The sequence below is a fragment of the Lactuca serriola genome, chromosome 8 (genome assembly GCF_051521515.1).
Source record: "Lactuca serriola cultivar US96UC23 chromosome 8, Lser_US96UC23_V15, whole genome shotgun sequence".
Taxonomy (NCBI): domain Eukaryota; kingdom Viridiplantae; phylum Streptophyta; class Magnoliopsida; order Asterales; family Asteraceae; genus Lactuca; species Lactuca serriola.
In genome coordinates, this window is record NC_136415.1 from 162,785,368 (window position 1) to 162,798,497 (window position 13,130).

The following is a 13,130-nucleotide window of genomic DNA, read 5'->3' on the forward strand; positions in this document are numbered from 1 at the left end:
GTCTCCGATTCGGGTGAGTTTCCTCACTATACTATGTGTTTATAGTATATATCGTTGTATTTTAGGATATAGGAGTAGTGGTATGTTGTTTAGAGTGCCATTGAGTTGTTTATTGTCTAGTGGAGTGCCATAGGGTTGTATGTAGCCACGTAGGATAGCCTGAGAGCTCTTGATCTAACCTTTATTTCTTGTTCCGTGTTTGGTTGTAGCTCTAGAGTAGGATCATCTATTCGAATGTCTATCTCACCTCTGGTTACATATAGCTATACATTCCTTGGAAATTTACTGGTAGTGAGTATTTAGATAGGTAGATTCGTGTAGATAGATGCCTATGCTTATGTGTTTTATTGATTGCTTGTTTGATTGTATATGTCGACATATTATGATGGGTTAGGTTGAGGCGGTCCTACTTTATGTTGTAGGCCAAGTTACCAGGTGTGGTTCGGCTTTAAGCCTTAGGCAAAGGAAGCGAACCAGTCATCGAAATGGAGGCTCGAGTAAGCGGTTGGGTTGAGGCAGTAGACCAACAAACCCGGGAGCACTCCAACTTTATGTTGTAGGCTCAGGGGCAGTTTTGTCTTAAGGATTGTGGGCACGTTGTGCATGTATGTATTATGGTGTGTGGTATTTTAGGGGAACTCACAAAGCTTTGGCTTACAGTTTTAGATTAAATATTTTTTCAAGTACCAATGGTGATTGTGGGAAGGCAAAGGCGTGACTGTACACATTCATCAATAGCAATGGAGATTCCGCATTTACTATATTACTCTACTTTTAAACAATGTACTTTGGAACAAATGGTTTTCTTAGATTATATTTATGAGAATTTTTACCTTAATTAAAAAGAAAATTTTTTCTGTGAAAATGAGACATTACATAAATCCAATTTCTCCACTGAATCCAAAAAATCGAAACACTGTTCTGAACATTTGAACTTCTCCATAACCATTTGTTTGGATCTACAAATCTTTTTATTGTTTTCCTTCAAGGTTCTCGGTTCTTCAATTTTGTACGAGACCTACAAATACAATTATAAGGGGTTTAGTGAATTGCTTTTTTTTTATGCTATTGGGATTACAAGATATGCATAGAAAACTAAAGTTGCTAAAGATGGAATGAATGGAAATCCTTTTTATTTCACGACAAACCTAAATCAAATATTGAAGTCAATTTTTACTTCTAATTTGACTATAGGAACAATATCTTTGATTCAGACTTTCAATTCAGTTTTTGATCACATATAGTATCATCTTGGTATATCCATTTCTCAAATTATATCCATCCTTTATTTGAAAATTTCAATTTTGTTAATCAATACAAGAACTATAAGTCACTAAATCGATTTAATCAAAAGTATCAACAAAGAATTTGAATATCGATTATCTTTTGCTGGTACTAGATACACCATTTCTCCGACAACAGATTGTGTGGAAACGTAAACCTGCAAATTTGATTTTTGAGGCCCTTCAAATCGAAGGAAGAAATGGAAACCTAGAAATCGATGGAATACACTTCTCACTCGGTTTCAACCTCCATAAATTGAACAATGGTGCAGAGGTTCTTACCATCAGTGACGTCACCAGCCAAATACAACCATCGGGATTATGGTTAAATATCCAAGTAAAAACCAGACGCACAGCATCCGATTCTTCTTATTATTTGTTTCCGATTCTCCCTTCTCTCATTGTAAAATGATGTGTAGGTTTGATTTTCCCTTAGTCGATGCTCAAGCAAGGTCGACTCATCATTAATTACCTCTGACGGCCAGTTCCTTGGTGGTTGACACACACACACACACATACAAATCGATACCTTGATCTTCATCAGGTATTTGTTTTGAATTATTAGGTTTTTTAGTTGCTTTTGGGTATTTGATATTCTTCTAGGTTTTTTTAAGTTAATAAAGAGCAATGGAACACATGGGAGCTTTGGAATCGATTATTCTTGAATGTTTTGATGATGTCGATCATATAAAGAAGAGAACCACTTTTAGATTTATAGCCAAGAATTGTATGGTTGATTATAGGTTCACAAGGCCATGAGAGAGAGAGAGAGAGAGAGAGAGAGAGAAAAGAACCATTTGTGTGAAAAAATGGTATTTTTATTATTTCACTAGGTGTGAGACCCATGTATTACATGAGTTTACTTAAAAAAAAAAAAGAATTAAATATAAAATTTTAACAATTTGAAAAATTTGAATTTATAACAAAAATGAGAAAAATTTTGAATTATTAAAATTAATGAGGTTTTAATGTATTGAATACATTACATATATAAACCATTTCTAATAAATATCCTACATATATATTGCCTTAAATATTAAATGTGGAATTTTAATTTATCAAAATGAAAAATACAATGAAATGACAAGTGGAAAATAAAAAATTTAAAAATTTTAGAAAATGACATGTGTCCAAATGAATAAGAAGAAGACATGTGGCAAAAAAACTTTCATTTATTAGAGTAGATAAACGTTTAAAAAATATGTTAATAAAGTTAACCATAAGGCTATTGGTGTGCAATGTTTCCTAAAACTGTTTTAACAAAAAAAATGTTTCATAAAATTGTTTTAAAGAAAAATTAACAAACAAAAAGGACAATTTGTAAACTTTTGTTTGGGTTAAATATATAACTATTAATTTAAAGTAACATCAACTTCGATTTGTTATTTTGATGAAAAACTCCTATAGCCATTGGTCAAAACTTGATGTGAATGCCCAAACATATATTCCTACTTTCATTTCATCAATTATTTTACTTTCATAACGACCATTGCTTTCCTCATCACGTGCTGAGAGAGTAGAACTGCAGAAATGTGAAATATGCAGACAGAGGAGAGAGGAAGAGAGAGAAAGACTGACACAAACTTCCAGTAGAGGTCATAATTAAATAGCTCAGATTCCAATTTCACTCACCAGTTTCAAGATCAAAACTCGAAACAACTAACGTGAGAATCTATTCTAAAATAAAAATGCAGGCCCGCAATACCATGTAGTAGTACATCTCCGTAAACCACACGCTTACATCTCCCAATCCATCGGCGCCGGAGGTGGTGGTGATGAAAAAGAAGCACCTGGTGGTAATTATCGATAATTAAGTCTGTGATTTCTTTCTTCGATACTCATTCTTCTTCATCAGAGAGAAAAAGATGGAGAAGAAGAAGCGATTGGTAAAAATATGGGATGTGAAACATATGTTCGAAAGCAGTCTCATTATCTTTTTCATAATAGGAGCATTGACTACCACCGCCGTTTATTATGTCAACACCGACGAACAATACACCAGTACTCCGGCGAGTCCGGCCACCGTAGCTCACAGTCCTAGTGTTTATGATTCTTTAGAAGGGTGTGATTTGTTCTCCGGCAAATGGGTTCATGACAACGATTCTTATCCTCTATACAAAGAACAAGAATGCCCTTATATTCCTGGTGAGTTTGCTTGTGGACAATATGGAAGAATGGATTCCAAGTATCAACAATGGAGATGGCAACCCCATGCTTGCAGCCTTCCAAGGTCCCGATAATATTAATTGTGTATTCAAGTTATCTTATGAATTTTTTTATTTCATTGTTGAATATGTATACATGTGTAGATTTGATGCCAAACAAGTTCTTGAGAAGCTAAGGGGTAAAAGAATAATGTTTGTCGGAGATTCAGTGAATAGGAACCAATGGGTGTCGATTGTTTGTATGCTTCAAGCTGTCATTCCTCCTGGGAGGAAGAAGATGCACAAGATCCAGGAAGTTAAACAAGTTCAGGATGTCTCTTTGCTCACCTTCAAAGCTTTTGTAAGTATTCAATCACATAATATTTTATTTTTGTGATAAGTTATGGTTTCTAGATAATTTATTGGTTGATAAGTGAGTGAACAACTTCTCGTTAGTGTTAGATATGTGTATAAGTAGCATAAAAAATTACCTACTAAACACCTATAACTATGTTACTTCCCACTAGTAATTAAGAAAAAAAAAATGTAGTTGAAACTGATTTTTAACCGGTTTAACAAAATAAAATTATTAATTGATGTAATTGTGAAAACTAGAGAAATGAAATCGAATTGTATTGAATATCCCAAAATCAGCTTTTATAACACATTCAACTACCCTAGGAAGAAGCAATGAAAACAAGTGCATTGGGATAAGATATATTGTTGGCGTATATAGAATCTACCACACATTATTTTCACAAGATTTTAATATAGATATGCATTTAAACTGTAAAAAAGAAATAGTACGTGTTACCATTTAGTAAAAACCTAAAGGTGTATATTATTCGAGAAAAATAGAAGCGTTGAATACACATTTATAGTATAGTAGGAAGTGTCAGAAGTTGTCTAAAATCTGGAAAATGTACTGGTATTTTCATTAATGCTTATGTATATGATTAATGTATGCCTAGACGTTTTTGTCCATGTCAAGTTGCTATAAATTTTTATGGTTGAGCTAGTACCCGAGAAATCATCCAAACTTATTTGAAATCATGATCGTTTCATTTATATCATACTGATTTGCCATATGCGTTACTATCATGATAAAGAGCTATAAATTAAGCCCTTATGCATGTGTAAGGCTAGGTGTGAAAGGTTTTATGGATTTCTAAGGTGTGAAAGCTAAGATTATAGTGACATGAAATGATAAGTATGAAAGATAGAGTGATGATAATATACAATAACTAATTCTAGATTTCTATAATGTAGCAACTTTTTCTTCGTTACAATAAAAAGATAGTCGTAAATGTAAGGGTTTTCTTATAACCATTATACTATACCAATATTGTTAACAAAGAATATTGCGATATGTGGGGTTCAATAGAAACTATATTAATTCTAAGATATAATTTTTTCAAGAGAGTGAGAATGTAACAATCGACATCTTTAGTCTTTAGAAATAGACCTTATTCGGCTATTCATTGTTGAGTATGATACATTTAATGATGAATAATATGTATGTTGATTAACACGTGACATAAGTCAATGTCATGTATGGCAGTTGGCACTTTTTAAAAAATGGAAAGCAAAGTGAACAGTGAACACTAGGAATTTAGAAACTAGAAATGGGCTTGATGGGCTTATAGTTTTAGAAAAGTAGAAAAGACTTTGTATCGAATTAAAATTAAAAGGGTGGTAATGATCTATCTAATTGGTAAGATGAATTATCTTGTTACGTACATAGTCTGCTAGAAGGTTTTGAGTGTCTTAATATGTAGTATAATTACATAAACAGTTGTAATTGTGCAAAAATTTATAATTTTTAATAGGAATTTATAAAAATACCTTTTCAGTCAAATAAACTTAAAAAATTAACATATTCTATGAAGTTTTTCAAAACATAGTTTTTTCACGTAAATTTTTAATATCTCTGCAATCATTTTTTTTCATGGCTAGGTTTTTATTTATTATTCTGTTAATTAAAAAATTGGTTGGTTTGCTTAATATAATGTAAAATGGATACATAAAACATTTAAAACTTATAAATCATAATTTAAAATGTAATAAAAGTATTAATAAGAAGCTAATAATTTGGTAACTTTAGAAATATATAATATTAAAAAATAAATATTACAAAATAATTAGTAATATATTGTTAAATACTACTTAGTTAGTTATATTGATTTTTATTAAAAAAATGATATGGCTAGATTAAAACTGTTAGTATCTATAAATAAGATTAGTAGAAAGCTTTACTATGATATATCGTAATTTATTAACTAAAGCTAACTTTTTGTTTGATAAGCTACTTGAGATAATTTATTTATAAGCTACAATCTAGTTTTTTGGCTACCACTTTAAATACAACCTTAATATGTGTGATTTAACAATAGAATGTTTCTTATTTGTAATAAAATCTACAAATGTGACATTGTATGAAATTGAATTTTTTTATATTTTTAAAACAATTTTGAAAATTTTGCAAATAAGACATTATGATCTCAACTTAGGACGTATGTAAATTAGATTTTTGTAGGCGTCTGACAAATAAAAGTTAGTAAGAACATCCATAGAGGTGAAAACAATAAAATGTGCGCTGAGTTGTTGAAATGTGAACCCAATTCTTCTTTCTTTGGGGGTTATTCAGTTGCTTGGTTTCCAAGTATTTAGGATTAGAAATTAAAACATTATTGGTAGTTATAAACTATTAGTATTATTTTAAGATTGTAATTTCTCAGCTTATAAAAATAGGCTTACTTTAATCATTCTAACCATCATAAATTATCATCTCTCTCCGTAAGAAATATAAATACCGTTTTCTTTTTATTCATTTTATCAGATTTATTAATATCACAAGTCCAGTCCCTTATGGTTTTCCAAAAGGATTTCCACCGAAACTTCTGAGTCCTTGGATGTTATAATTCCTCCTATTGTAATGTTCTAAAAATATTAAGTAAAAATTTCATATTTCAAACAATCAAAATCATTCATTCAATTGTTTAAAAGAAAATCATAGTGAAATAATAAAATGAATAGTGGAAATAAAACTTGAGAGGACACAGTGCGATGCGATCAAACCGAACATTTTGTTTGAAACTAGAAGCACCTGACACAATAAACATAAACCATAATCATGAAGCTTAGAGTTTCTCAAATGACACAATAAACATAAACCATAATCATGAAGCTTAGAGTTTCTCAAAATATTAAATAATCATACGGGCCCACCATAACATATCGGGCCTGCCCATTCAATTCAAACGGTCCCACCCAACCTATAATATGGTTTAGTCGATTTTATTCCTACACCTTCACATGCTTAAATCGAGTTTCTTTAAACCTACAACATGGTTTAGTCGATTTTCTTTCTACATGGTTACATCTATAGTTAATTTTATCACTTCCATTTCTATAATTTTGAAATTCCCATATAACCATATCCCTGCTTTTTCAACCACTTCTATAAAAGATATGTCATCTAATTATGTAGCATCGTCTTGGCAAACACAAAAAGATGAAATTAAACCCTTCAGCTCACACCATCAAAGACATTTTTGATGATGTGCACTCAAATTTGTGAGGGCCATACTATCACTTGGAATTGTTACTAGATTTGATTCCAATTATGTTGTCCAAGTTTGAGCATTTTTCAAGCTTGTTTGGTATTCAAGTTTAATTCTTGGTTGCTGTGATATGTGATTTGTACCTCACTTTTTATGGGATTGGAGTTTCTCTATTAAAGATGGAGTTCGTTTCATGGTGGAGTTTAATGTAAGTCGAATTCTCCCCATATGGGAGTTATTCGGTTCCTTGGTTTCCAAAGTCTTTGAGATTAGGAAATGTTAACATTTATTTGGTAGTTAGAATTATTTTCATTATTATAGGGTTCAAGTTTCTTAGATTAAAAAATGTTGGTTTAGTTCTTAAAATTTATATAGTGTGAAAAGTCATATTCGCATTTTGTTTTGCCAATAAAATCTTGTAACAAACACTATATCGGTATTAACAAAATTATCTCACAATGAGAAAACAATATTGAAATTTGGATGTTAGTTAACGGGCTATGGTTACACATTTGTGTCGTTATTCCGCTAACCATAATAACTCTTGACCATAACAAAATTTTTACATAAACTTATATTACCAATCATAATCTAATATTGGTGGCCTACTACAACATTTACCATAACCTAATTATTTCTGTTGTGCAATGTTTTATAACGTTTAATATTATATGGCATAAAGTGTTTGTGGTCATATTTTTACTTCAGAATCTGTTTTTATACACTTGATTTTGTATCAATGGACTTGATTATGTATCAGTGGACTGGAAATTAAGTTCCAAATTTTCCATTAATAAGCAATATTCAAATATTATAGGATGTTTTAGAGAGAATCAAAACCCTCATGGTGTTACTCTTGTGATAGGATCCTTTAGACTTTCATGACCAGTCTTTTTTCCTTTTAACGTGACAACTTTAGTTACATTTCATTACATATTTGAAATTCATAAGTCTACATGATAGATTTATAAATATGAGGTTGCAATGTGAGTTGTTGAGTCTGATATTTTCTGTACACTGTCCCTTTTTCCAAATTTCGGATAATTTTTTTTTACAACGAGTAAATGAACATAGTTTTGGAGACCCTTTTTCAAATATCACGATTCATAATGTTTGTATAACTTCAATAACAAATGATACTACTTTTGAATCCAAAAACTATTATTCAAAAGATAAAAGAAAAAGATTATCATGATTTAGGTATTATACAAATATTTTCTTTGTTGCTGTGAAGTACATGTTTTAATTTATACCAACTTTAAAGACATTTTTTCCTAACAAAATTCAAAACACCCATTTATACTCTTATAATTGCAACTTAGTGTCAAGGACATCAATAAGCAACTCATAATAGTGCTTACATATTTGAATCATGAGTGGAAAACGACTACGTACGTACCCATATTACATGGGGTTTATGCTTTCACTATCTTTGAATTCTTAGGTTTATAATAATATTATTATAATTATTTCTATGTTTATATTAATGCAGGATTATGACGTTTCGATTGACTTCTATTGGGCTCCATTGTTGGTTGAATCTAATGCGGATCACCCAACAAAACATAAAAGAACTGATCGCATAGTTCATATCCACTCTATAGAGAAACATGCAAAAAATTGGGTTAATGCAGATGTGTTAGTTTTTAACTCATATCTTTGGTGGGGGACACCTACACTAAAAATCTTGTGAGTTCATACTTCCAAGGTTCACATTAGTCATGATAGTTTGAATTAATAAGCTATAAGATTTGTCATCATTAGGTATGATTCACTTGAAGATTCTACAAAATACAACGTAGTCACCAACCATCGTGCCTATAGAATGGTTCTAAGAATATGGTCAAAATGGGTTCGTACTCATATCAACCATGCAAGGACTCAATCCTACTTCATGAGTATGACTGCAACACACCACAAGTAATATATCTTTAACTTTGTTTTTTTGTTTTCTAAAGTTTATTAGATTTTTAGTTTATGATCTATAATAAATGACAATTTTTTTTTTGTACGTTTATGTTCAGGGGCATAGATTGGGGCATGCAAGACAATGAAAATTGTTTAAATGAGACAGAGCCAGTAACAAAAGAACACTTTTGGGAAAGTGGTTCTGATTTAAAAATGATGAAAACATTAGAGTTGACATTAAATAATTTAAAAGAAAAAGGGGTTGATGTGAAAATGATGAATATAACACAACTAACACAATATAGGAAAGATGGGCATCCATCTATTCATAGGTTGTTCTATTCTACTTTGAAAGCAAAACAACTATCCAATCCTTCACGTTATGCTGATTGTACACATTGGTGCCTTCCAGGTGTCCCAGATATTTGGAATGAGCTACTCTTAGCTTATATTCTTCGAGGACTAAAATAAAATTTCTTTCGTTGGACAAATTCGTATATATAGTGATATGTAAACTTCAAGTAGATTAATTTGTTATTGTGGTTTATTGTGAAACATGAACCTTATAAATATATAGTCATCCTAATTGGAATGTGCTTGTTTATGTTGCGGCTTAATTAAAATTTGTTAAATGTTCACGAAAGAAAAATGTTCATTCAATCCTAAGATGCTTCTAAATATTTAACCTTTATATATGTGGAGATAATTTGACGTACCTTGTAAAATTTTGGAAAATTAAAATTGACACATATTTACTAAAATTAAGAAGTTATCTAATCGCATGATTTTACAGTTAAAACTGAATATTTTAAAAAATGGAAATGCACTGATTAATTTGAGAACATTGAAGGTCTAAAGAATGAAATTTGAGGCCTACAAATGGGCAAACTATAAAATTCTAAAAATTGAGAGTAACATATTCATGCGGCTAGTAACTTTAAAAATTTTAAAAAATTGTATTGAAATTTTTATTTCTACTCTAATAAAAAAGTAGTTTTTAGGATATATATGTCCTTTTTATTTTAACCCGTGTTTTTGTTTTCTGCTCAAACCATGTATTTATCTCTCTTATCGATCTTGTTCTTAACACCTGCAATCCCATAAAATCAGTTACATAATTATGTCTATTACCCTCTGCAACACAAGAAATCAACATAAAATGGATTTCTCTCCTTGAAATTGCACACACTATGACTGATACTATGCTATTAGGCTAAAGAGTATGGTCACTACATACCCACTAGAGAAGTGTTGTAGGATCTATCATCTCTAATACATGTTCACTACCACACTACTATTCCTTGGAAATAGTTACCACTCCACTGTCATTATACTTTTTTTAATATTAAACTAAATAAAGAAATATAATTTATAAAATTAAATAACATTTAACTAATTTATATATATATATATATATATATATATTATATGTGTGTGTGTATGTGTGTGTGTGTGTGTGTGGGGGGGGGGGTTAATTTAATTTAAAACATAAGTAGAAGGGTATAATAAGATATAAAGACACATTTTCCAGAGACCCTAACCGTCCTTTTAACTCCCCCGATACCTTTTTTTTTTAAATGGTTTCCTTCTTGATCCGTTTTCTAAAAAACGGATAATAGCCATTTCTAAACTCAAAGTTTCAATCTTTAATTTTTTACACTATTTAATAAATCAAAATAATATTATCATTTAATAAACAAATGCAACCGAAATATTTTTGATTGTTGGAAAGAAATTCATTGATTGGTCATATGATTGTGCCTAGCTGGAGCCACTTCACACGACACATATGGTGTTTACGCGTAGGTTGGCATGTCATGGCGGATTTCATGCGTAGGTTGACACATGTCACTCATATCGTATCGTCTCATGATCCCATTATTTTAGGTTGGTGATATATGTATAGTTTGTCATAAGGCATGCTTGGACTTCATTATGGAGCATGTAGTACATTATGGAGATCACCATAGTTTAAAGTACCGATATGATATGGTTGCAGTCATTCTATTTTATGTATTTAGATGGCCAGGGTTTGTTCTAATAAAGAAGTTAGTGCACACAAAGATAATGTAAAATGGTAAAGTGATCGTATACACGAGGATTGGTTTTAACACCTGGTTCCTATATAGGTCAACTGAGAACTTGGAAAATCAAAGGGAAGGTTTTTGGCAAAGCTAGGTGCCATGACGAGGAGTATGGACTGCCACGATATGGCATAGAAGATACAAAATGTGTGTTTTGGATGCTCGCCACGTCGTTGCAAGAAGAAGGCCACAACGTGGAAGCAGCTGCAGCCTAAACCCATGATCTTTTAGGGTTTTGTCATATTTAAGTCCCTAAACTTTAGGTTTAAGGCATTCTCTTCAGCCTCCAACCCTTACATATGAAACCCTATCCTACATGCATGATTGAGAGTCTATTTCATTGATTTAGAGCTTTGTTCTTGGATTTTTGGTGGAGTTTGCGAAAAAGGAAGTTTACAAGGAAGCATGGAGCAAGTTTAGATCCAATATTCTTTTCATTTTTCTAAACTATTAGTGGTATAAAGTTCATATATTGACATCTATTCTTTTAGACTCAAGTTTTAGGTCATATTAGGGTGGTTTTAGTCCCTTCCTTGGGTGTTTTTGTAGTTTGAGGAACTCCAACACTTGTGGTGGATTTCTTAGGTCCTTGGACTTCTTTTGGTTAAGACAAAGGATCATGTTTGGTGTATTTTGTCTTCATGCTAAATTTATGGCTTAATTAAGGACTTAACAGACTTGAAATTGTAGATTTAGCCTTGGAATGGAGTCCTAATGGATAAAGTTCGAAACTTTATCCATTAATTCATTGAAAAGAAGTAGATCTGAGATTTTGGGTTCATATCTGTAAGGATTAAGCACTTAAATAAATTTTTGGTCTTTTGATGGTTCTCAAAATGTGGCAAAGGGATTGTCATGACATGGCATTTTTCTGAGTAGCAATTATTTTGTCCTGGTGTGTCCATATTGTGGCTAAGGGATAGACATGGAATGGCAAGGATATGTGAGTCGACTATTTTGCCCCAAGGAGCCCACGACATGGCACAAGGAGCTCCACGTTGTGGCTAGAGTGTTTTTCTAACCATTGACTTTTGTTAATGGTTGACTGGTAATTTTGACTAGTTTGACTTTGGTTGAAATTTAGAGGAATTAAGCTGTTGACTAAGGTTTGTCTTTTCTTGGTGATTATTCAGTTCGCAGGTCAGATCAGTGAGAGGAGTTGAAGCATTGTTGTGCCGTTTTCGGTCTTCGTTTCAGATGAGTTTCCTCACTATACTCGTGGGTCAAAAGCACCAACACTGACCCACTAAATTGTATTATGTATCCTTGTGTGTTATAGTGTGTGTGTGTGTGTGTCTATATATATATATATATATATATATATATATATATATATATATATTCTTGTGTGCTAGGATGTAGGAGTAGTGGTATGTTGGTTAGAATACCAGTATGATGGTTATCGTCTAGTGGAGTGCCTTAGGGGTTGTATCTAGTCATGTAGGATAGACTGAGAACTCTTAATCTAGGATTTCTTTCCTATTCCTTGTTTAGTTATGGCTCTAGAGTAGGATCACCTGTTCGTATGTCTATCTCACATACGGTTACATATAGTTATGCATTCCTTGGAGATTTGTCGGTAGTAGCATAGTGTGCTGGAAGAGGCCTAAAATGCGGTAGTTAGCTGTTAGACAAGTAAACTTGTGTTGTTAATTACCTGTGCTTATATATATATATATATATATATATATATATATATATATATATATATATATATATATATATATAGACATATTGTGGTGGATCAGGTTGAGGTGGTCCTGCTTTGCGTTTTAGGTCAAGATACCTGGTGCAGGCCAGTGGTAAGCTATAGGAACGAGAGGGGAGCCAGTTATTGGCTTGGGTTAAGGAGGCAGGCCAACATACCAAGGGCAATCCAGTCTTAGTGGTTGTAGGTCCGTATATGTTTTGTGGTGTATGGTATTTTGGGGGAACTCACTAAGTTTCATGCTTACCTAGTTGTGTAACGCCCTGTCCCGAATCATTTCCTATTTCAGGGTGGTGACCAAATATGGGTTATTATCAGGCTTAGGACCTCTGAGGAAATGATATTTGGACCTATTTGGATGTGGGTAGCATAATTTAGATGATCCAGGTGTTCAGTTTGTGTTTTGGAGTTAATGGGTATTTTGGTGAAGTGTCAGCTCT

The 13,130-nt window shown here is 32.0% G+C and overlaps 1 protein-coding gene across 2 annotated transcripts; it reads left to right on the top strand.

Annotated features, from left to right (window-relative positions):
- Positions 1-2,747: 2,747 nt before the first annotated feature.
- Positions 2,748-9,502, top strand: LOC145069499 (protein trichome birefringence-like 34). 2 transcript variants are annotated; one of them, XM_079016430.1, is made up of 6 exons: positions 2,748-2,878; positions 2,978-3,513; positions 3,593-3,788; positions 8,483-8,679; positions 8,755-8,910; positions 9,015-9,502. In XM_079016430.1, the coding sequence occupies exons 2-6, from the start codon at positions 3,149-3,151 to the stop codon at positions 9,367-9,369; spliced, it is 1,269 nt and encodes a 422-aa protein (XP_078872556.1). In that variant the 5' UTR covers positions 2,748-2,878; positions 2,978-3,148; the 3' UTR covers positions 9,370-9,502. The 2 variants fall into 2 exon arrangements, with proteins under 2 accessions (XP_078872556.1, XP_078872558.1); XM_079016432.1 differs by having other exon boundaries at positions 2,757-3,513; positions 9,015-9,230; positions 9,311-9,502.
- Positions 9,503-13,130: the final 3,628 nt, after the last annotated feature.